Raw genomic sequence first — 26012 nt, 5'->3', positions numbered from 1 at the left:
GAAGAAGGCATTCAGCATGCTCGGTTTTATTGGTCAGAATATAGAATACAGGAGTTGGGATGTCCTGTTAAAGTTGTACAAGACATTGGGAAGACCACACACGGAATACTGTGTTCAGTGCTGGTCACCCTATTATACAAAGGATATTGTTAAACGAGAAAGAGTGCAGAGAGATTTACAAGGATGCTACCAGGACTTGGATAGTCTCAAGTTACAAGGAGAGGTTGGGACTTGTTCCCCCTGGAGTGTAGGAGGCTTAAGGGTAATCTTAGAGATCTATAAAATAATGAGCAGCATAGATAGATAGTCAACATCTTTTCCCAAAGGTAGAAGAGTCTAGAACTAGAACCTGTTTCCATGCTGTAAACATCTGACTCTATGGCATGTGGCAAAAATGTTACTTGCAATTTATCAAAGCAAACCCAAATGTGTCCAGGCCTTGCTGCATATGACCATAAGATATAGGAGCAGAATTACATCATTTGGCCCCTTGATAGCAGCTGACATGTTTCTCATCCCCATAACCCCTGACCCTTTATTAATCAAGAACTTATCTACCTCGGTCTTAAAGACACTCAAGTGACTTGGCCTTCATGGCCTTCATGGCCTTCATGACCTTCTGCGGCCCCGCCACCACCAATTTGATTCTGGGAATTATTCTTGTGAACCTCCTCTGGACTCCTTTCTTAGATACGGGGCCCAATAATGCTCAGAATATCCCAAATGGGGTCTGACCATACCCTTATACAGCCTCAACAGTACATGCCTGGACATCAGCAAACATTCCCACTTCTGACCTCATGGAGGGGTCATTGATCAATTAGCTGAAGAACGTTGGGCCGAGGACACTACCCTGATGAACTCTTGCAGCAAAGCTCAAGACTGGGATGTTCACCTCCAGCCACCTTCCTTTGTGTTAGGTATGACTCCAACCAGTGGAGTGCTTCCACCCTAATTTCTAGGCAGGGGCCTACCCCTCCTAATGCACATGTTCCATTAACTGCACTTTGTTAGGGATCCTTGATGCAACACTCTGCTGCCTTGATATCAAGCAGTGTCAATATAATCATTCTTTGGTTCAAAGCTTTTGCCCATGCTTGGTCCAAGGCTGTAGTTAGGCAAAGAGGTGGTGAGCAGCCCTGGCAGAAACCAAACTGAGCATCAGTAACCAGGGCATTGCTGAAAAGTGGTGTTGACAGTGCTGGCAACACCTTCCACCACTTCTGATTAGGAAGAGACTGATAGGGTAGTAATTAGTCAGGTTACATTTGTTCTGCTTTTTGAGGACGAAGACATATTTGGCCAACTTTCCACATTGCTGGGTAATGCCAGTATTGTAGCTGTACTGGAGCAGCTTGGCTAGGGGTTAGTTTTGGAACACAAGTCTTCAGTACCACTGTCAGGATGTTGTCAGGGCCTATACAGTATCCAGTGCCTTCAGCCATTTTTTGATAGCACATAGAATTGGCCGAAGTCTGGCATCTGCAATGCTGTGGACCTTGGGATGAGGCAAAGCTGAATCACCCGCTCAGCACTTCTGCCTGAAGATGGTTGCAAGTGCTTCAGCCTTGCGAGTTGATTTTCAGAGGTCCACCATCCTAGAGGATGGGGATACTTGTGGTGCCTCCGCTTCCATTTAATTTTCAGTGTCGATCACCATTCATGACTAGGTGCGGCAGGACTGCACTGTGGTTATCTTGGCTGCCAGGGACGCAGGTTCAATTCCGACCGAGTGACTGTGGAGTTTGCCCTTTTCTCGCCGTGTCTGTGTGAGTTTCCTCCAGGTGCTCCGGTTTCCTTCCACGGTCCAATGATGTGCGGGTCAGGTGAATTGGCCATGCTAAATTACCCCTTAGTGTCGAAAAGGTTAGGTGGGGTGATTGGGTCACGGAGAAAAGTGTGGGCTTCAGTAGGGTGCTCTTTCCAAGGGCTGGTGCAGACTAGATGTGTCGAATGGCCTCCTTCTGCACGGTTTGGAATTCTATGTACTGCAGTGCTTAGATGTGATCTGTTGGTTGTGGGATCACTTAGCTCTATCTATTCTTTGCTACTTATTTTGTTTGGCACACATGTCCTGCATTGTAGCTTCACCAGGTTAACACCTCATTTTTTAGGTATGGATGTCCAGGTTGGAGTCACGAGATGTATTCGAAGATCTATCCCATTTAGCATGGTGGTGATGCCACACAACGGTGGGTATCCTCAATGGTGAAGAACGTATAGATTCAATCAGCATTTGGAGAAATAAAAAAGTAGGTAACATTTGTACACCCGTTCCAAGGTCAATTTGAATAAAAACATGTGGATCTGTCGGATATAAATTCCTCCTTACCTCCTGAAAGATGTGGAGAGCTGTGGAAGAGGAAGTGCCATCAAAATCATGAATGATGCGCTCACACCATTTCAGTAAATCTCTGAGCAGAAAAAAAACCCGGAACAATTTACTGTAAGATGGTAAGAGTATGCACTAAATTAAACAGTCAGTCAACAACGTGAATGTAACAAACAAAATGCTGGTCTTGCCAGCGACACCCAAAAGCGCAACAAAGAATAACCCCCAAAAAATTCACCAACACCAAGAGGAAACATGCAGAGTTTTATTTTAAACAATTTAGGATCTGGAATGCACTGCCTGGTGGGCGATTGACAGATTTAAAGTTAACTTTCAAAAAATGATTGGATAAAATTTGAAAAAGGAGTAATTTGCAGGGTTATGGGGAAAAGAGTCAAATTGTGGGTGAAATTGGGTTGATCTTTGAAAAAAAAAAAATAATAGAAACGCAGTAAAAACTCAGCAGGCCTGGCAGCATCTGTGGAGAGAGAAACAGTTAACGTTGAGTCCAAGCTCTCCTTCGGAGCTAATGGGATCACTTGTAACAATCTGTATTATTATAGACAATAATATCTGTACAAGGGGGGTGGAGCAGAGAAGGTAGGTGGGAGCGAGCAGATTTAAAATGTGTAGGGCACGAGTCAAGGGAACGTGTTAATGGCAGTGTGAAGGGCTATGGAAGGTGCTGTTAGTGGCATAAAGATAACAGAATTTGTGAATAGGAGAACAATCAGCAAGAACAAGTGGGGGGGGGGGGGGGAAGGTTTGTTGAGGCACAAAAAATGTTTTGGATTAAAAACAAATAAAGTCATAGTCGAAAGTTATTTAATTCAAAATGTTGAAACCAGAGGGCTATAACATTACTAATTGGAAAATATTTTGCTCCACCTGCTCCATCCCCTCAACAGCATAGATTTTATCTTAATTTAACTTGTTGTTGCCTCTAAAAAAGGCCCACATGGACTTTCACTGACCATTTCTCATGCCTGTTTTACAACTTATTTGTGTGCCTTATTCCGCTGGTACTCTATTCTCTCCTGATAAACCTCTTGGCACTCCTTCGCTGAATTGCAAAATCCTCCCATTCGTTGGCCTTGCTACTCTTGGCAACATTATACAAGTACACCGTTTTGGTCTGATAACTCCAGTTGAATTGATGTATTCAGCATTAACCATACTGCTGCACAGACTACAATTTCCTCCCCTCAATGGGACAATGACTAAGTAGCGGGGGGGGGGGGGGGGGGGGAAACAATTACAGCAACAGAATGTTCAACATTTCAAGCTTACAAATGAAACAGTTTTGTTTTAAAATCAATCCGGATTAACAGAACACGAGTTACTACTGAAAGCAAATTGTTGCAAACCTTAAAGATAACCCTCTTCCCTCAAGGCACAAGTCTTTATCTTCAGCTTTTGTTTCACATTCATCAGGCACTTTTTTGTTACCATGGTTTCCAGCCAAGTTGATCTGTGTTCCTTGATGCTTCTTGCCAGTCAGTTGGCAATAAATGTCCAAAAGACGATCTATTACTATTTCCAGACTGGGGTACTGGTTTACTAACACCTGTAACCAAAAATTTTAAACAGTGGCAAAAGTTGAAAGAATAAAATATTCAATCATTCTTCAATGCCATAAAAGTACATGTTGTCCCTCTGTGCCAAGATAGTTGTCAATCTTCTGCTTTTAGACACATACCAATAGTACAGTTAAAATCAGTTATCAGAAATATGTCAGATATTCAGAGGTCTTTTCTAAAGGAATCACCATCCAGCCCGGGGCAATATGCGTCAACACATTTGAAACAGACAAATAGGAAATAAAATACAAAACACCAAATGTCCCGAAGTCTCTGCAAATAATGTCATGAACCTGTTGTGAAAGGGCCAACTTTTTAAACCACAGTATCCCTACAGTGCAGAAGGAGACCATTTGACCCATGGAATCTGCACCGACCCTCTGAAAGAGCACCCTACCCCATTCCCTCACCCCAACTTCACCTAATCTGTATACCCCATGACACAGGGTCAATTTTAGCATGGTCAATCCACAGACACAGGGAGAACGTCACCCAAGGTCGGAGTTGAACCCTGGTCCCTAGCGCTGTGAGGCAGCAGTGCTAACCACTGTCGATAATCTGGAGACTCCCAACTCTCCTCACTCCCTTTAAGCAAGTTTTAAAATATTTGTTCATGCGCTGTCATCCTGGTTTGCCTGTTTGAATTGATGACCCCTTTCCAGAGAGAAAATAGTCTCCCCATTTTGTATCAAGCTTCAGAATTGAACATAGTCAAATCAGAAAAAGTTTAAGCAGTTATATGTTAGCCATATTAACCTGGCAGGCTTAAACAAAATTACAACTGACAGAAAAAAAAAGTGTTCAGATTAGGAGTCATTGTTCAAACTGGAGAGTTGCAAGAGATCTTTGCAGGGTCCACTTCGGTTTTCATTATTAGGACATGGGTATAGGCAGCATGATAACAATATGCTGAGACAGTCAGGGTTTGGTAAGCAGCAAGCCACATTCGAGTGACTCTGTGCAATGTTTTCAGAGCAGACATGTTGGCAGAATGAGCAGACAGCTAATAAAACTGAAGGGATACATTCTGGAAAGGCAAACAAGGAAAGGAGCACAGATTAAAACAGAAAGGTACTGCAGGATATGGAGGAGTGGGAAGATGTGTTGCGTGAGTATCATTGCTTGAAAATACAAGTACAGGCTATTGAAGCAATGAGAGATAATATCCTCAGGAGTCCGTGAAAGGTTAAACGACAAAGGTTTATTTAGGCAAACAAAAGTAAAGACCACAACGCAAGATGGCATAGTTCGAGCCGGTACTGCCGGTCCTGATCGGCTTTCAAATACCTTGTCCTCAAGTTGCAGCTGCGAGGCCTCCACCCATCAGCGGGCAAGTTCATATTCCATAAGCCCCATGGGACAATCAATTCCTCGTGGGTCTCATGAGGCTTATTACAAGAGACAATAGACATATTTCGAAAAAACTCAATGCAGGGCAGCACGGTGGTGCAGTGGTTAGCACTGCTGCCTACAGCTGAGGACCTGGGTTCAATCCCGTCCCCGGCTGTGGAGTTTGCATATTTTCACCGTGTTTGTGTGGGTTGCGCTGGGAGTCAGTGATGAGGGATGAACTTGAAATTGTAACTAAATTAAAGGAGATGAAAATAAATGTTTTTATATGGAATGACAATAGAACATAGAACATAGAAAACACAGCACAGAACAGGCCCTTCAGCCCACGATGTTGTGCCGAACCCTTGTCCTAGATTAATCATAGAATTTACAGTGCAGAAGGAGGCTATTCGGCCCCCTGAGCCTGCACCGGCTCCTGGAAAGAGCACCCCACCCAAACCCAACACCTCCACCCAACACCAAGGGCAATTTTGGACACTAAGGGCAATTTATCATGGCCAATCCACCTAACCACATCTTTGGACTGTGGGAGGAAACCAGAGCACCCGGAGGAAACCCACGCAGACACGGGGAGGACGTGCAGACTCCGCACAGACAGTGACCCAAGCCGGAATCGAACCGGGGACCCTGAAGCTGTGAAGCAATTGTGCTATCCACAATGCTACCGTGCTGCCCTTAAGAACAAATAAATCTACATTATATAATTTTACCGTAATCCATGTACCTATCCAATAGCTGCTTCAAGGTCCCTAATGTTTCCGACTCAACTACTTCCACAGGCAGTGCATTCCATGCCCCCACTACTCTCTGGGTAAAGAACCTACCTCTGATATCCCTCCTATATCTTCCACCTTAAATTCATGTCCCCTTGTAATGGTTTGTTCCACCCGGGGAAAAAGTCTCTGACTGTCTACTCTATCTATTCCCCTGATCATCTTATAAACCTCTATCAAGTCGCCCCTCATCCTTCTCTGTTCTAATGAGAAAAGGCCTAGCACCCTCGACCTTGCCTCGTAAGACCTACTCTCCATTCCAGGCAACATCCTGGTAAATCTTCTTTGCACCTTTTCCAAAGCTTCCACATCCTTCCTAAAATGAGGCGACCAGAACTGTACACAGTACTCCAAATGTGGCCTTACCAAAGTTTTGTACAGCTGCATCATCACCTCACGGCTCTTAAATTCAATCCCTCTGTTAATGAACGCTAGCACACCATAGGCCTTCTTCACAGCTCTATCCACTTGAGTGGCAACTTTCAAAGATGTATGAACATAGACCCCAAGGTCTCTCTGCTCCTCCACATTGCCAAGAACTCTACCGTTAACCCTGTATTCCACATTCATATTTGTCCTTCCAAAATGGACAAACTCTCACTTTTCAGGGTTAAACTCCATCTGCCACTTCTCAGCCCAGCTCTGCATCCTATCTATGTCTCTTTGCAGCCGACAACAGCCCTCCTCACTATCCACAACTCCACCAATCTTCGTATTGTCTGCAAATTTACTGACCCACCCTTCAACCCCCTCATCCAAGTCATTAATGAAAATCACAAACAGCAGAGGACCCAGAACTGATCCCTGCGGTACGCCACTGGTAACTGGGAACAAGGCTGAATATTTGCCATCCACCACCACTCTCTGACTTCTATCGGTTAGCCAGTTCGTTATCCAACTGGCCAAATTTCCCACTATCCCATGCATCCTTACTTTCTGCATAAGCCTACCATGGGGAACCTTATCAAATGCCTTACTAAAATCCATGTCCACTACATCCACTGCTTTACCTTCATCCACATGCTTGGTCACCTCCTCAAAGAATTCAATAAGATTTGTAAGGCAAGACCTACCCCTCACAAATCCGTGCTGACTATCCCTAATCAAGCAGTGTCTTTCCAGATGCTCAGAAATCCTATCCTTCAGTACCCTTTCCATTACTTTGCCTACCACCGAAGTAAGACTAACAATCATCGAAACCGGAGTGCATTTGGCCCACGAGTCTGCCCCCATTCTCCAAAAAGAGCACCCGAACCAGGCCCATCCTCCACTCTAGCCCCATAACCCTATTGAACCTCTGGACACCAATGGGCAATTTAGCCTGGCCAATCCACCCAACCTGCACTTTAGACTGCGGAAGGAAACCAGAGCACCCAGAGGAAACCCACGCAGACACGGGAGAAAGTGCAAATTCCAAACAGTCACGCAAGGTCGGAACCGAACCCAGGTCCCTGGTGCTGTAATGAAACAATGCTAACCACTGAAGGTTAAAAGGATAGACTGCTTTACCTCATGGAATAGTTGGGGCAGAAATTATGCCAGCTTCAAAAAAAAAAAAATTAGGAAAATACAGGGAGATAAAGAGTGACATGACAGTGGAAAGCTTTGGATTTCAGAGTCAACACGACTATAGGGCAAATGGCCTCATGTGGCAACTGCTAAGGCCCAAGGTGCCTCAGGTGTGCAATGATGCACAATGATTGTCTGCAATAGTGGTGCAGGGGGACACAATTACATGCAGCTTGTGACAGGTAGAGGAAGACTTGGATAACGCAGAGCAGGTCAGTACATAATGAAGCACAAAGAGGTTTGGAGAATTACACCTATCCCATTGGTCTCAAAACCCAGATGTAACTTTGAGGGTTAGCATTGGGTATGAAGGTAGAAAAAGGGGATTGTCGCAATAGAATCAGAACAGTAAACTGATGAAAGGATTTGACTGAAGTAAAATGAACTCACTTCCTTCAGTTCTGCCCTGTTCATGTTGTCCAACTGGATTTTTGTCCAGAGTTTGTCCAGCAAAGTTGCATGACTGTTTTGCTGTCTATACCAACCAGTACTACTGCTGAACAACCTAGAAAAGGTAACATACAAACTCAAACTCAGTGACTTGCAGATGAGGAAAGGAAAAGCACTTGGCACAACTCTGTCTCACACAAAAGAAGTTTCTCTGCAGTAATAAATTACAACAAGGCAGTTTTGTTTTGTCGTAACTCCAGCAGGCAAATATAGCTTAGTTAAAAGGTGCCTGGCATGGATTTCTCTGCATCTTTACTCAATACAAAATATGCAAGTTGGTATTCAGTGTAAAGTTACTGAACGCAAGACCCACAGCAAAATTTACTTTATTTCCAAGTGTTTTTCATAAATGAGAATTTTGCAAAGATGAGTGAAGAACATTTAGTACAACGGGTTGACCATTATCTCCTCCATTCTGGAAAACAACCCTCTCACTAAAGGTATCAATGTCCTAGATAATGGGGACAGAATACGGTAACCAAAATCTTCATGGACTCCAGCCACCCAATCATGTTGAAGAATGACAGAGCAGACCTGGGAGCAACGCAAGTAAACTTAAGAAATTTAATTTAAATATACACAGAAGCAGTCTAAATAGTTTTATTGCAAACTCTGGATTGCACGGTTCCCTGAATAGAACACATGGAAGCAGGGAGGCTGCAGAAGGACTTGGACAGGCTAGGAGAGTGGCAAAGTGGCAGATGAAATACAATATGGAAAAGTGAGAAGTTATGCACTTTGGTCGGAAGAACATAGGCATGGACTATTTTCTAATGGAAAAAAGGCTTCGTAAATCAGAAGCACAAAGGGACTTGGGAGTCCTTGTTCACGGTTCTCTTAAGGTTAACATGCAGGTTCAGTCAGCAGTTAGGAAGGCAAATGCAATGTTAGCATTCATGTCGAGAGGGCTAGAATACAAGAGCAAGGATAAACTGTTGAGGCTGTACAAGGCTCTGGTCAGACCCCATTTCGAATATTGTGAGCAGTTTTGGGCCCTGGATCAAAGGAAGGATGTGTTGGCCTCAGATTCACAGCACGGTAGCACAAGTGATTAGCACTGTGGCTTCACAGCGCCAGGGTCCCAAGTTCGATTCCAGCTTGGGTCACTGTCTGTGCGGAGTCTGCACATCCTCCCCGTGTCTGCGTGAGTTTCCTCCGGGTGCTCCGGTTTCCTCCCACAGTCCAAAGATGTGCAGGTTAGGTGGATTGGCCATGATAAATTGCCCTTAGTGTCCAAAATTGCCCTTAGTGTTGGGTGGGGTTACTGGGTTATGGGGATAGGGTGGAGGTGTTGACCTTGGGTAGGGTGCTCTTTCCAAGAGCCGGTGCAGACTCGATGGGCCGAATGGCCTCCTTCTGCACTGTAAATTCTGTAAAACTGTATCTGTCTGTAAACAAGTGGCTAGCACTGTGGCTTCAAAGCGCCAGGGTCTAAGGTTAGATTCCCCGCTGGGTCACTGTCTGTGCAGAGTCTGCACGTTCTCCCCGTGCCGGTGTGGGTTTCCTCCGGGTGTTCTGGTTTCCTCCCAGTCCAAAGACGTGCAGGTGGATTGGCCATGATAAATTGCCCTTAGTGACCAAAAAAGGTTAGGAAGGGTTATTGGGTTACGGGGATAAGGTGCAAGTGTGGGCTTAAGTCGGTCAGTGGTGACTCGATGGGCCGAATGGCCTCCTTCTGCACTGTTTAAATTCTTTTTTAAAAGGCAGTGGAGGCCAAAAATCAGTGTTTAAGACAGAGATAGATAGGTTCTTGATTAAGGGGATCAGGAATTATGGAGAGAAGGTGGGAGAAAAATATCAGCCATGATTGAATGGCGGAACAGACTCGATGGGCCAAATGGTTTAATTCTGCTCCTGTGTTACAGTCTTAACTGTATTTTTGGGAGTCAACTTCCAATTTGTCACCAAGCGTGAGACTGGCATTTCAGATAAACTGCCATTTTGGATCAGCTGCCCATTAAAGAAATGGCTCAAGTCATTTCATAGGTGGCTGATCTCCAATCTTGCCTTCACACGTGGGGAACAGTTTGAAAATGTGCTTTTTTAAAAAATTCGCCAACATCCTCTTGAGCAAGAAGGATGGTCTTTCCCAAATAATTAAGGCAATCTTTGTTAGTGTGTGTCTAACCTTCGAGTCGCGAAAAACTGGAATCCAGGTGCTGCCTTTATGCATTCGCCATGGCCAGGAATCAGGAGTTCTCCAGTCTCCAGGAGAGGTATCAGCAGAGATATCTGCAATGCAGACTTGAGTAAAGTACCACACAAATATGCAACCAAATGATCATTGTAGATATGCATGTATCTGTACACCAAACACAATTTTTCAATTCTGCAGTGAATCCCAACCAACTCTCGTTGAGAATAAGCTAGTTGCAACTTTCATATCAACCAGTCATAACTATTGGCAAATTTGATAGGAACATTTGCTATTCATTTTAAAAAGTACAAAACAAAATTAAACAGAAAAATCTACAGATTTAGAATTAGGGTTGATTGGAGGATCGTGCTCTATTTATGGGCAGATAGGTCTGCATCTATCCATGTCAGATGCAAGAGACAGCTAGCATGTCCCAAAGATTGGAAATACCCACAAGCAGCTAAGCAGAACACCCAAACCAAAACAGAAGCCCCATAACGATTCTGCTAATTGCAGTATTACTGTGAGCATGTCCTAACTTGCATCAAGCTGTGCTCTTCAGCAGGTTTTCCATCTGATAAAAAAAAAAGTAAATCTATGTAAAAAAAGTGTAAGCAAAGCACAAACAGGCCAGCTCTCGGTGCGTCTGGCCATCTGATCCTACTGTAGAGGGGACCATGCAGCAATAATTCCATGGTAAAAGCAGCAACTAGAAGTTTAAACTTCTTGCCCAAATACCACACTTCCGCACATGTCAGGACTTCCTTAGGATCCCAGGACGCATCAACAACTCATTGTTCACTGTTCCCTTGGTTAGAAGATTCAGGCCTATATAAAAAAAAAAATCTACTCTGCATACTACTGCACTGCTGATGTGTGTAGTAAATCATGTATATGCCGAATACAAGCTGGTAATTAAATAGCTCTGTAGCCTGACAATGCACATATTACAAATTGAACAAGTTTATAGTTATCAATTCCACAGTTTTACACAAATGTAAAAGGCTCCAAGGGGTTACATACTACATCCAAAGGTGCATAGTCAATGTCCTCCAAGAGAAGCCAATAGCCATTAGTTACTGCTTGAGTCAAGGACCCTGGCTGCCAAACAAACTCTCCTGGAACATCCGCACAGCGATACATTCCCATCAACATCTAAAACATAAAAATAAATCCTTGAAACAAAATTTAAGTGATTCATTATTATTATTAAACATGCAACTTCCTCTCTAGTCCAAAATGTTACTGTTCAATAAATCAAGCTCAGATACAAAAAGGAGAACACAGAAATTTGGACACAAGCATTTCAGTGCAAGTTTATGGTAACATCGTGAAATAATCTCTTCAGTGAGGCTCTCAATCGAAAACAAATTGAAGAGGCCAGATATTGTTCTCAAATGCATAGTTTTTGAGGGTGGAAAAGAAACAAACAAACAAGGTGATGGGAAAAATGAGGGGAGGGAGGCGCAGTTTATTTGAAATACTACTGGGGCATTCTTGGACCCAGTTGCTGGTACTGTTGGTTTCCAACTACCCACCTGCAAATCCTTTTTCTTGCGTAAATTGAAAAAAATGGAAACCATGTGAATTGGGCTGTGCCACAATACAAGATTGAATCCACAAATCCTGAAAAACTGGGTTGCTAATCTCAGCCAAGGAAAACTCAGACTACTATTCATGTGAACCTCAGGCATCAGAAAAGCCCAGAAACAAAAAAACAAAAAAAAAAATCAAATTCCACTGCTGCCCTCTTTTCAAAAGAAGGAATTTACATATTACATACCTTGCTATCAGTCTGGTCTCCGAGTTGTACTTTTAGAAATTCAGGTGGCTTCTGTCGACCTGTAAGGGCTGCTAAATATTCCACTAAAGTTGTTTTACCACAACCGATTGGTCCTTCCAGAAGTACAGCATTCTGGGATACTACTGCAATTGCCAAGTTCTGTAGATAACCATATGTGGAAGCGACTAATACAAGCGACTGACAGACACGCTGAGAAGGAAAGGAAAATACTGTCAAAAACAGAAGGGTTTCAAAATACAATACATTTTCACGAATTTACAATTGGTCATCATAGAAGCCATACCGTGCAGAAGGGAGCCATTCGGCCTCTCGAGTCTGCACCGACACTCTGAAGGAAGACCCTGCCTAGGCCCAATCCCTCACCCTATCCCAGTACCCCCACCTAACCTTTCGGACACCAAGCAATGTAGAATGGCCAATCCACCTAACCTGCACATCTCTGGACTAGAGGAGGAAACCCACGCAGACACGGGAAGTGCCAACTCCACACAGACAGACAGTCACCAAAGGTCAGAATCAAACCCAGGTCCTTGGCGTAGTGAGGCAGCACTGCCAACCATTGTGCCACGATAGACACGCAAATACAAAGAGCTGCAGTTACAAGTTGGGGCACCATGTTCGGATTTCAAAACTCCAGAAAATTCAGACTTGAAAAGTAGCATTACATCCACTGCCAACGAGGACAGCATTTTGAAATCTTTCACGGTCATTCAATTACCTTGTGCTTCAAAACCCCTTAACTATTTACATAAATGTTAACACAAACCTCTAGATAAGTAGGCCACAATCACTGTCAAAAATATGAATTAGTAATCTGCTGCACCAAATATAATTGCAATATCCTTTATAGAATTGATATTTTTTGCAAGACAAAGAATGAAATTCTGAGCAGTGCAAAAAATTGCAAGCTTAACCTGATAACGGGTGACTAGTAGTGTACAAACAGGAGCAGCGCACAGTAGTAGAGTTAGCTTTAGAAAGTATTCACCGGAGGTGTATATGCAGTTTGGAGAGTTTAGTTTCAAATGAAGCCTATGATGTATAATACTGAAGCAGTATGGGCATTCCCCTTTGCAGTATGCACGCAGGGTGACCCTGTAGCCAGGAAATATCTCCAACTGCTTGCATTGAGATTCTCAACTTGACGAACAAGTCGGAAAAGGTGAAGATGGGCAACAAATTCTGACCTAAAAGAATCAAAAACTTGGAAAACCAGCACGGAGCACATGGTTGCCATGTGGGAGCTGAAGTGCAGATATGGCTGCAAATAAAATGACATACATGAAGAAAAGGAGAACTTTTTCTTGCAGTTGCAACTCAACACCCCAATGGAGTGTTATCTCCCTGATGACCATTTCAGCTGGGAAAACTGGATAATGGTTCTACTCTTCCTAGCTCTAGTGACTTGGACTGCTTCAGAGTGTGACGAGAGCCCTGCAGGGTGTACATGGAATGCAAAAGGCAAGCTCTCCTAGATTCATGTGGCATCCAAAGAACGTGTAACAGCATCAGATATCCAAGGATGGAAATACTCCAGAACATTGGGAGAATGAGGTTCTCAGGGTCACATGACCTGGAGTTGGAGAATGCAGAAACTTCCCCATTCCTTGTTGTTATTTTTTTTCCTTTAAATTTAGAGCACCCGATTATTTTTTTCTCCCAATTAAGGGGCAATTTTAGTGTGGCCAATCCACCTACACTGCACATCTTTGGGTTGTGGGGGCGAGACGCACGCAGACACGGGAGAATGCGCAAACTCCACATGGACATTGACCTAGGACTGGGATCAAACTCAGATTGTCAGTGCTGTTGGCAGCAGTGCTAACCACTGCACCGCTCCTTGAAACTTCCACATTCCTGAAGCTATCCAGTCATGGATATCTTCAAGGTCAGCAACTGTGATCTGGGGAGGCTTCCGAATCAACACTGCGACTTGATGAAATGGGCAATCCGAGGAGTAGAATAGACTGGTGTGGAGTTCATAAAACACCACAGGTGGATTCAAACTAATACTGTGGGAAAAGACTTTGAAAAGTCAGGAAGCTGACAGCATAAATTACACAAATGTAGGAAATCTAATGTAGGTTAAGATAGATTTACAATTGCTTTTGGGATGAAAAGATTAATCCTTCAGAGAATCAGTACATTATGATGGGCCAAATCAAGGGCAGCACAGTGACACAGCGTTCAGCACCGCTGCCTCACAGCACTGAGGACCTGGGTTCGATCCCGGCCTCAGGTCATGTTTGCATATTCTCCCAGTGTTTGGATGGGTCTCACCACCATAACCCAAAAATGTGCAGGCTAGGTGAATTAGCCATGCTAAATTGCCCCTTAATTGGAGAATTTAAAAAATCAGGTACTTGAAATTTCTTTTTTTTTTTTAATAAATGGGCCAAATAGCCTAATTTCTGTGCAGCAAGAGCAGAATCACCCCAAAAATGGGCAAAGTCTGATTTTGGGCAGGTAAAGTGGCGTTTGATCAGAAAACACCTTTTTAAACATCATATTGTGCAGCACTTTGGGTAAAAAAAACCAAAAAACATAGAGGCATAGATTTCATGGCAGATCGCTGGTGGGTGGCCTATGATTTACCCACCCCGCCATCACCTCAGCGCTTGAATAATCAGGCCACCGTGCACAGCTAGCATACTTCCAAGTCAGAGGAATCCGCTGGGAAGTCAAGACTGCCAAACCGAGGAAGCATACTTGGCAGCACGATAGCAGAGTGCTTAGCACTGGCTTCACAGCACCAGGGTCCCAGATTCCAACTCTTGGCTTGGATCATTGTCTATGCAGAGTCTGCAAGTTCTCCCCGTGTCTAGATGGGTTGCCTCTGGGTGCTCCAGTTTTATCCCACTGTCCAAAGATGTGGAGCTTAGATGAATTGGCCATGCTAAATTGCCCTCAAGTCTCCAAAACATTTGGGTGGGGTTACAGGAATAGAGTGGAGGTGGGGGTCGATGCAGACTCTATGGGCAATGTGGCCTCCTTCTGCATCGTAAATTCTATGCCCCAGGATTCCCATCCCTTCATTGAAGCCTGTGCCCCAGCGCCACAAGGCAGCCACGAAGAAGCTGATGTGCAGACACACCACCCCCCCACTCCCAACACATGGAGCCACTCCACAAGCACTGCATTAACTAGAGTACACTCAACTCCAGCGTTCTGCTCACCAGGTCCACACCTTTGGAATTCAGTCGTGCATCATGCCACGAGAGAGTTAACGGTGAGGCGATATATGATTCCAGCACGTGGCCCCAATAATGATATACAAATCATAGAATCCTTTTGGGGAAGCAGGCCATTTGACACCAACCCTCTGAAAGAGCACCCTACCTTGGACACAGAGGGGCAATTTATCATCGCTAATTCACCTAACCTGCACATCTTGGGCTGTGGGAGGAAACCCAAGCAGACATGGGGAGAATGTGCAAATTCCACACTGATAGTCAGCCAAGGTCGGAATCGAACCTGGGTTCCAGGCGCTATGAGGCAGCAGTGCTAACCCCTGTACCAACAAGGAAGTTCCTGCCGGTGCATGGTGGGAAGTGCAGCCTGCCACTGACAAAGGGAGGGAACAATCACATCCTGCATTTACACCAAGAAACGTCCAGGGCCTTCTCGTGATACCTTCCAGCCGCACCACCAAACACCCTGGCTGCGCACAGGAATGACCGTGGCTGGTTGGGTTAAATGGTCAGTTTCTGTGCTGTGCATCCTATGTTGCCTTTACAAGGCAGGAGAGGAAAGGGCATAAAGAAAAAGAGGCAGACAACCTGCCAAAGGCAAAAGAATTCACCAATGGATCGTGCTATACGGAGAATCCAAACTACAATCGGCTATGTATTTATCTACAAAGCTGCCTCAGAATCTCTGAACACCTACTTACAATGGCCGCATGGCTGAGCAGTTTGTAGAAAACATTAAAGTTGACAAAAGCATCAACATTTTGAATCAGTGAGATGACTAATGTAATGTAAAACCTCTTGAAAATGTTATTCATCGTTTAGCACTCACTAAAGATTCCAAAACCCTTATTTTGAGAAAGTAAAATTCTAAAATAAATGTTTAACCTGGTCCTGGTGGACAAGTTGTTTCCTTGGTAACACTACTCCACACACGGCAACAACATTCGCAGACAAATCTCCAGACATTATGTGCCCTTGTGTATGTGTTAATTGTCTCGCTTTCTGCCACATTGTTGTCTTTGGATTTGCCAGAACCAAAGCCTTCTCCACATTGAGAGATAGATCTTCTTCCAACAACCTTGGAGGCAAAATGCATGTAAAAAAAAAAATTAATAATGGCAGAACTAAATCACAGATCTAAAGTTTCACATCAATAGGGGCACTGAATCACAGACATAAAAATGAGAAGGCAGAAATATATGCAAAGTTCATTTTCAAAATGAAAATGGTCTTGAACTTGAATCCTGCTCCACACAGCAATGAGAATGAAAAAAGAACCATATTGATAAGAGTGTGTATATGCATACACCACCATTTGGACAACATAATTTTTAACTTGACTTTCTTTGTCTTCAGAATGTCAAGCATAAAAATCACAAAGTTTGTAACTAAATTATGCTGTACAGGACAGAAGCAACTTTCAGTTATCAAGACCACAAGCTTCATTTACAATGAATTATTGTCGGTCTGCCTACCTGCATGGTTTTGGTAAAGTGCAAAACATCATAAAAATATTAATTAGTGTCACAAGTAGGCTTACATTAACATGGTCATGAGGTTACTATGAAAATCCCCCAGTCACCACACATGCCTGATGGTTCATCGAGGGAGAATTCAGAATGTCTAATTCACCCAACAAGCACGTCTTTCAGGACTTGTGGGAGAAACATAGAAAATAGATGCAGGAGTTTGTCATTTGGCACTTCGAGCCATTCAATATCATAGTGGCTGATCATGCAAATTCAGTATCCCACTCCCGCTTTCTCTCCATATCCCTTGATTCCTTTAGTCACAAGGGCCACATCTAGCTCCCTCTTGAATATTTCCAATGAACTGGTCCCAACAGCTTTCTATGGTAGAGAATTCCACAACTTTGAGAGAAAAAGTTCTTCCTCGATTCAGTCCTGAATGGTTTATCCCTTATTCTTAGGCTGTGACCCCTAGTTCTGGATGTCCCCAACATAGGGGACATTCTTCCTACATCTAGCCTGTCCAGTCCCATCAGGATTTTATGTTTCTCTGAGATCCCCTCTCAAAGAACAATACACCACAAGAACAGGCCCTTCGGCCCTCCAAGCCTGTACCATTCATGATAACAACCTTTGCCAATACCCTCAGAACTTTGAGCTGTATCCCTCTATACCCATCCTATCCACGTGTTTGTCAAGATGCTTTTTGAATGCCGTTAATGTATTTGCTTCCACAACCTCCCGTGGCAACGCGTTCCAAGCGCTCGCCACCCTCTGCATAAAAAACCTGCCTCACGTGTCTCTTCAGAACTTTGCCCCACGGACCTTAAACATATGCTCCCTGGTGACTGACCCCTCCATTCTGGGAAAGAGTGTGTCTGTCCATCCACTCTATCCATGCACCTCATAATCTTGTAGACCTCTATCAGGTCACCCCTCAACCTCTTGTCTTTCTAATGAAAACAGTAAGAGTCTATTCAGTCTCTCCACATAGCTAACACCCTCCAGACCAGGCAACATTCTGGTAAACCTCCTCTGGTAGTGTGACGATCAGAATTGTGCGCAATATTCCAAGTGCGGCTGTACCAAGGTTCTATACAACTGCAGCAGGACTTGCCAGTTGTTTTTATACTCTAAATGCCAGTGAGTACAAGCCCATTCTTCATATGCAAGTCCTGCCATCCCAGGAATTAGTCTAGTGAACCTTGGCTGGATACCCTCAATAGCAAGAATGTCCTTCCTCAAACTAGGGAGACCAAAACTGCCACAATAGTCAAGGTGTGGCCTCACCAAGGCCCTGTATAACTGCAGTAATAAATCCCTTCCCCTATACTCAAATCTTCTTGCTATAAAGGTCAGATGCCATTAGCATTCCTCCCCGCCAGCTGTACCTGCAAACCAGTGACTGGTACACCTTGACACCCAGTCTCATTGCACTTCCCCTTTTCTTAAACTGCCACCATTCAGATAATAATCTGCCTTCCCGTTTTTGCCGCCAAAGTGAATAAACTGCAGGTGGAAATTAGAGCGCCCAGAGAAAACCCAGTGACCAAGCCAGGAGTCAATCCTGGGTCGTTGGTGCTGTGAAACAACAGTGCTAACCCTGCACTACCATGCCACCCATCAAGTAACATATTGCAAAGACTAACCAGCTGGCATCAGTATCGTCCTGCCCAGTCCAAGTTTGAAGGCTAGTTACAAATTCCAAGTGAAATTTAAAAAAAAAACAAAAGTAGAGTATGTGCAGTGAGTGGACATACCAATATAAAGTATTTTGCATTGGTTATGGTAAAACGATTAGTACCAATTATCACCAGTTTACTCAGTGCAGTGTAATCTGGGGACCAACCAAGATGGACAAAAATTAATCTATTTTGCTCAACACAATTCATTGCTAAGTGTGTGGCTAAATCCAAAAAAATTAGACAGGCTCTAGAGGCTAAATTGCCTACTCCTGTTCAGAGTTCTTGTGTTCCAAGAAAAAACTTCTGTCAGATTCCAACTTCCAGTCTACAGCCTTGTAGGTAACAGCACCCGAAAATGAAAATTGCTTATTGTCACAAGTAGGCTTCAATGAAGTTACTGTGAAAAGCCCCAAGTTGCCACAGTCCGGCACCTGTTCGGGGAGGCTGGTACGGGAATGGAACCATGCTGCTGGCCTGCCTTGGTAAGCTTTAAAAACCAGCTATTTAGCCCAGTGTGCTAAACCAGCTTGATTTTTGTCTTTCTTCAAATAAATTTAAAGTACTCAATTATTTTGAGCTCTCGAGCCTGCTCCATTGTTCAACAAGATTATGGCAGATCTGCTTGTAACTTAAAAACCCCACATTCCTACATACATCCAGTAACCTTTCATCCCTCCCTTGTTCCATCTTGCTCTGCTTTAAAAAATATTCAAAGATTCTGCTTCCATTGCCTCTCAAGGAACTGAGTTGCAAAAACATCTAACCTTTTGTTTTAAATTCTGACCCCTTATTTTTAAAATCCTAGTTCTAGATTTGACAAGAGGATACATCCTCTCCACATCCACCCTGTCTATCTGTACCCCTCAGGATCTTAAAGGTTTTGATCAAGTCACCTCTTTTTCGCAAGTCTAGTGGACAAACCTAACCTCTAACCTTTCCTGATAAGATGACCCGCCCATTCCTGGTACTGGTCTAGTAAACCTCGCAACTGCTTCTAACGCATTTACATCTTTCCTCAAATAAGGAGACAACGCTGTACACGATATTCTGGTATGGTCTCACCAATGCCCTGTACAACTGAAGGATAGCCTCCCTACTTTTGTATGTTCTGGAATATTTTTTCTGTGTTCTACAGCGAATACCAAAATACCTGCTCAATGCTTCCTGTATTTGCTCATTTCCCAATCTCATCCTCCAAGGGACCTATAGTCTTTCATCTTTATAAAATAAATGCAGGAAAAATAATCTGTTCTAGCATTTCTAGCTATCTTTCTCGTAAGACCATAAGGCATAGGAGCGGACGCAAGGACATTCGGCCCATCGAGTCCACTCCACCATTCAATCATGGCTGATTTCAACTCCATTTACCCGCTCTCTCTCCATAGCCCTTAATTCCTCGAGAAATCAAGAATTTATCAACTTCTGTCTTAAAGACACTCAACGTCCCGGCCTCCACCGCCCTCTGTGGCAATGAATTCCACAGACCCACCACTCTCTGGCTGAAGAGATTTCTTCTCATCTGTTCTAAAGTGACTCCCTTTTATTCTAAGGCTGTGCCCCGGAGTCCTCGTCTCCCCTGCTAATGGAAACAACTTCCCTACGTCCACCCTATCTAAGCCATTCATTATCTTGTAAGTTTCTATTAGATCTCCGCTCAACCTCCTAAACTCCAATGAATATAATCCCAAGATCCTCAGACGTTCATCGTATGTTAGGCCTACCATTCCTGGGATCATCCGTGAGAATCTCCGCTGGACCCGCTCCAGTGCCAGTATGTCCTTCCTGAGGTGTGGGGCCCAAAATTGCTCACAGTATTGAATGTCTCCCTCATTATTTTTAGTCATTCTTTGCTAGTTTATCTTGAAATAATTATTCAACAAGATCATCATCAAGAAGCTTCTGACAAGAATGTTTCCCAGACACCAGTTGGATCAAGTGACATTTCCTCCTGTCAGTGTTTGAAACATGCCCATACTGGAAAAAGCTTCATAAAATTAATATAAAATCTGATCTATCTTTCTCACTGAGGGACATTTATTTTAACAAGCACATGCCACAAGTTATATGTGCCTGCATTACACACAAACCATTGCCATCAAACTCCTAGATGGTTCTCCATGTCCACGGCCCAATTTCGATTCGGATTATGTTAGGTAAAATATATCACTGACTGTCGCAACGATAAAGTTGCAGTGACAATTCACAATTTTACCTAATAAAAAGAACACAGTTGGAGCAGGTTCTCTTTTGTTTAGTTGTAACCTTGGCTTGGGAAACTTACTGGAGTCTAAAATTTGTCAATTCTTCCGTAGTGAGAATTTTCTTGAAGAAATGGTTCTTCTGTTCATCATTCATGTTTGTTACAACAGCAAGACATCTCGCTGTGTACCTGAAAGGAAAAATGGTTAATATATAATATTTCAATGGGTAAATGTACTCAGCCATATTAAGCAACAGACAAGCACAAACTTCAACAGCAAGGAGCCAGATAATAGTTTTGCAGGCACAAGGCATATTTCCCACTTTGGTTTCTGCTGCAAATCCCATCTGTCATGCATTTCAAAATCTAAACGTATACAATAGCTTTCATGAAGAAGCTACAAGGAATATTCCATGCCATGCCCCAGTACATCAAAAACAAAAGAATGCTCTGGAGGTGAAGTTGCAATCAGTAGTAAATAATTTCAACACAATTATGCAGTCAAACTGTTTGCACAAAAAGTGGAAAACATGTCACTGCACTTTATTTTACCCAGAAATAAGGTGAGAAAGAAAAGCAGGCACCTGTCTAGTGCATTGGACAGCTCTTACACTTGTTTTGCAAACAAGTGATTACTTGTCTTTTTTGGTGTCAAAGTCATAATCCAGGTGAGACACCATTTCCAGACACCAATATCAGAAAGAGCATGCATAATTACATAAGTTTCACAATTTTCCATTTCCTCACCTCAGACTAGCGAGATTGCCAATTTGTGGCTCAATTCTGGAAGTAGGGAACACATTTTGTACTGTGGGACTAGTGTCCACTCGGAATTTGATAAAACACTGATGACAGTCAGCCAGCAGGCATTCATCTAGTCATTCTGGTTTAAATTTACACCAAGTCCAGTAGTAAAAGACCAAATTCTACAAGTCAAGTGATTTTATATTTTTTCCTCTTGAAGGTTCTTCAATCTAAAAAGTAAAAGTCATCTTGGTCCCAGATGACCATAGGCTCAGGGGAAAGCTTATCAGGATCATCACACCTCGGCCGAGGGGCAAGGTTGAGGAGGCAGGACTTCATGAATAACCTCAGCCGATACGGGAATTGAACCTGCGCCGTTGGCCTCACTCTGCATCATGAACCAGCGGTCCAGCCAACTGAACCAGTCCCAATTATTTGGCTAGCCATTGCAACTGATTCATTTAACTAGATTTTCAATTTGGTGAGCAAAATATTGAACCCTAAAATGCTAAATGGCAAAGGACAGGTACTATTTGAAAGTTGACAATAAAAAGATCCAAGGCATCTTTAGCCTAAGAGCACTCAAATGTTATTGAATAGTTCAAACAAATTGGTTTTATTTACCACCACACGATAATACTCAACCACAGGCATTAAACAGAGAGTCGTATACATACCAGCGGACCAAGGTGTCATGACTTCTCAACAATGGAATGCATACACTCCAATCCCATAATTCACTGAACGTTGTCCAGTTTTCTTTCAGGAGTCTGCAAGTCGCACTCATCAGGTCTCGGAGTTTCATGCGTTTTCGACCATAACGGACTGTACTGGAATCTGAACTCTCCAAAAACAGCCTCTGGAATACTGGTGGAGAATCCTTAAAGTATCTCAGTGCAAATCTTCAAGAGACAAACAGGTAGCAGATGTTTTAATGTGTCATTGCACGAAAATAAACTTCCTTCATTCTCTGAAATGTCTAGAAACTGCACAAGAGCCAGATGCTCCAGAGGACTAGGGCAGTAGATGCATAGGAAAACCACCACCATCCAATTAACCCCCCCCCTCATATCAGACACCATCCTTACTTGAACGTATGCTGCCATCCCCTCAGTAACTGGAAGAAAACCCTGGAATTTACTATCCAACAGCTCTGTGGGAATAGTTTTACCACATGGACAGCTTGTGCTCCTCTGCAATCACCTTATTATGATAGGCAGACATTTCTACCCACAAATCAAAATTAAAGTGACATAAATCTACATCACAATACATGCCAGAGTTGAAAAAATAGTTTTTTCAAGTACTGGAGTTGTGCATGCTTAAATATATTAGTTGGGACAAAGGAAACCTAGAGCTGGAAATGCAAGAGAATCTGCATTGAAATCCCTTTGCAAAGTGCATCTATGATTCCTCTTGAAAGTGCCATACTTGTAGGCATCTCCAAAGGACCAGCTGAGCCCCAGCAAGGGTATTTATATCGAGAGATCTGCTTATTCCTCATCACGGAGGCACATAAAGGAATGACTTCATGTTGCCCTCTGTCGCAACACAAGCACCCTTGCAAATCACTCGACATTATCAGTGGAAACAAAATGGTAAATGATCAGATTCTATACAACAGCAACCCAAACATCTAGAGTCTACGGATTTCAGGGTTACAACAGGAATGACTTACAAAATGACATCAGGGCTGATATCAATAAGCTTGCTCATCGCCACACACAGTCTCTCGTGGAGATCATGGTTGAATACAGCTCCTTTAATAGTCTGAACATTGCGTTCAAGAAGATCCAGTAGCAAAGGTCGGAGTTGACGTCCAATCAGCAGCGTGCATTCTTTATCCAACAGTAGCTGGGCTAACGTGTTAAGGATACACTGCCGATCCTGCTCGCTCCAAATCTACATAGATGGCGGTGGGGGAGGGGGAGTAAGAAAAGAGATAAGAGTGATCATCCACATAATGTTGTTAATAATAACCAATTATGAGTGGAGGCACTTTTGACGATAATTAGAATAGATCTTCCATCTATTCAATATAATCTTGAACATACTTCCTGCCTCAATTCCCCTCAACCTCCAAAACAGGTTTTGCTTATTCACTTTTCCAAATCTTACACCCTGCTGGTTCTCTCTTCAAATTCTGCAAATCTCCCAACTACTGCCCCTATCCTTCTATAATTCTAAATTATATATTGCTGTGTAATTGCATTGTTCTAACGAGAGCCTCAATTTTAAAAAAATCTTTATATTGGACTGCTAAACAAATTTCTTCATCCTAATGGGTCTGCTTTGTAACCTACCCTGCAGACAATGGATGCTTTAAGTTCTTGGGTTCATCATTACTGTAGCATTTAAATTTAATGATTCATGTGATCAGTCTATTTGGTTTTTTTATTTAAATAGCCTCCAACTCAAGATGCTGCCTTTAAAATCTCTCAAAAACATGCCCTGTTCCATTCAAATTCAATCATTTCCCAGGGAATCCATGTTCAAATTGGCAGAGGTAACACCAAATTACACTCTGCTGGTTCTCTCCCTTCCTTAACAGACACCAATGAATCATCAGCTGGCCAATCCCCATTTCTGCCAAATCCCATTCCCTCAAGACAGTAAAGCCAGGCCAAAGAACTGTCCCTACTCCCCTCAACATTCTTTCAAATCCTGCCACTATGTCGACGGTGGAGGCAATGAGTGTTTGTGGAAAGAGTAGCAATCAGGTGAGTTGCGTTGAACTGGATGGTGTCCAGCTTCTTGTGTTGTTGGAGTTGCATTGATACAGGCAAGGGAGTGTATATTCCTTCACACTCCTGACTTGTGCCTTGTAGACTGGACAGGCTTTGGAGAGTCAGGAGATGAGTTACTCACCTACCCTCTGACATGCTGTTGCAGCCACAGTATTTATATGGCAGGAACTCACCAAATCTCTCTCACAAACTGTTTAGCTGAAGTTGTCAGCTCCAGGAAGCATGCCCAAGGACACATCCCACTGGTGATGGGGCCAGGAAAGATAAGCCTGCAGATGGTCTTTATCAAGAATAGCAAGGGAACAATGGAGTCTTTTCAGCGATACCAAGCTGTCTGGCAAGAGACATAAATATCTAGAATTGTTATTGCAGCAGGCCATTTTTATCTTGAGAAATGAACTAGAAGTCAGACGTCAGTAGGAATGACAGCCATATTCTTGATAATGGGGAGCCGGAGATAAATAATTGCAAGACAACATGGGATAGTTTAATTAAGCACACAGATTTTTGATGTGATTGGTTAATTCTCATATACTATGCATGGTGTAAACCTAATCGATAGAAGTCTTGATTGGACATAGATAATTAGTAACAAGTGACTGGTAATTTCCTACATCTTAAATGTGAAGTAGAATTGTCTGTACAGCTCAGGAAGCAGAGCAGTCTGGTGTGCGAGCTGCATACATCAGAAGCCCAGATATAACTGGAATCAAGGCCAATAAAAGGCCTTGTTCATAACTCGTCTGGTCTCTCACGTGTGTAAAGTACACTACAGTCGAATAACTGTACCATTTCCCCCCCCCCCCCCCTACGCCCTCCAGGTAACTTGGAAACCTGTGACCGCTCCTTCATGGTGACTGGGTCAAAATCCTGGAACTCCCTCCCCCGCAATAGCACTGCGGGGTGTACCACACCTCCGGGACCGCAGCGGTTCAAGGCGGCAGCTCACACTACCACCTCCGGAAGGGCAACCAAGAGATGGGGCAATAAATGCCGGGTTTAACCAGCGCTCCCACATTCCTTGAATGCATTAAAAAAAAACACACACACACCAGGCTACATATTAATATAATAATGTTCTCAGAAGAATGCCGCCGTGGGGAATTCAGGCACCACACAATAAAAGGATTTAACTTTCCAGTTAGCGGTCCCGACACAAAACAGCGACGCGTGGTTTAATGTGGGAGAAGTAACGGGCAAGGCCAGCAATCCAAATCCGAGTGACAAGCCCGACCTGCCTGCTGCGGAAATGTGAAGGGCATGTAGTGAGTGAGCTGCGCAAGGCACTCTCTTCTATCTCTGCATTAGTTTGCGGGGTAATCTGCCGAAATCCAACTCGCTGCCATCGGCAATTGCAACATCTCCCGACCTGGAAAGGCCGAGTTCCCTCGGTCCGGCCGTCCTGGGAGGCGCGCGCGTGCAACACGCAGACTCCCGTCCCCAGCTCGCACTCACCTGCCTGCTGAGGAACTTGCTCAGCTCGCTGCGGCTCCTGTCGTTCAGCCTGGCCATCAGCGCGAGGGAGGACAGGTGGAGCTGCGAGCTCTCCATCCTGGGGCGCTGCGTGCGCGACTCCGGCGCGGGCAAGGAGGGAGAAAGTTAAGCAGCCGGCTGCAACAGCAGCGGCGCCGGCATGTTCTGGAGGTCCGGCTCCTGCTACAAACTGCAACACATTCACACGTGGAAGAGACTGAGAAGAACACTTCCGGGGCACATGCACATTTAAAGCTGATTAACCGCCCCTCCCCCTCCTCTTTCAATGCACTCATTTGGCACAATTGCTGATGTTCGCATTGCTGTGTTTGAAGCACCTCGGGGTGCATTCTCTGCAGAGAATGTCAATATCATTTGCACTTTCCTGTCAAGCATTTTGAGATGTTTTGTTAATTCTTTCTTTCAGACATTTCACGAATAAAGCACATATTTATTTTTGGCACACGAGCAAACAAAGTAACCGAAGCTGGCATTCCTGTGCTTT

General features: G+C 43.7%; 1 protein-coding gene across 1 annotated transcript in view; it reads right to left on the bottom strand.

The window, feature by feature from the left end:
* The window catches only part of mdn1 (midasin AAA ATPase 1), a 239387-nt gene extending 213676 nt beyond the window's left edge, over nucleotides 1–25711 (bottom strand). Inside the window, exons 1-11 of the mRNA XM_072499762.1 lie at nucleotides 25490–25711; nucleotides 22966–23189; nucleotides 21965–22189; nucleotides 20625–20732; nucleotides 16075–16267; nucleotides 11978–12187; nucleotides 11218–11349; nucleotides 10186–10289; nucleotides 7998–8112; nucleotides 3700–3899; nucleotides 2333–2414 (exon numbers count right to left, since the gene is read on the bottom strand). Of these exons, the coding sequence (XP_072355863.1) occupies nucleotides 2333–2414; nucleotides 3700–3899; nucleotides 7998–8112; nucleotides 10186–10289; nucleotides 11218–11349; nucleotides 11978–12187; nucleotides 16075–16267; nucleotides 20625–20732; nucleotides 21965–22189; nucleotides 22966–23189; nucleotides 25490–25585 (1689 nt within the window). The 5' untranslated portion in view covers nucleotides 25586–25711. The remainder of the gene's footprint in view (nucleotides 1–2332; nucleotides 2415–3699; nucleotides 3900–7997; nucleotides 8113–10185; nucleotides 10290–11217; nucleotides 11350–11977; nucleotides 12188–16074; nucleotides 16268–20624; nucleotides 20733–21964; nucleotides 22190–22965; nucleotides 23190–25489) is intronic.
* Between the last annotated feature and the right edge of the window lie 301 nt (nucleotides 25712–26012).

The sequence above is a fragment of the Scyliorhinus torazame genome, chromosome 4 (genome assembly GCF_047496885.1).
Source record: "Scyliorhinus torazame isolate Kashiwa2021f chromosome 4, sScyTor2.1, whole genome shotgun sequence".
Lineage (NCBI taxonomy): Eukaryota > Metazoa > Chordata > Chondrichthyes > Carcharhiniformes > Scyliorhinidae > Scyliorhinus > Scyliorhinus torazame.
The sequence above is the reverse complement of the archived record's forward strand: the minus strand, read 5'-3'. Positions and strand labels throughout refer to the sequence as shown.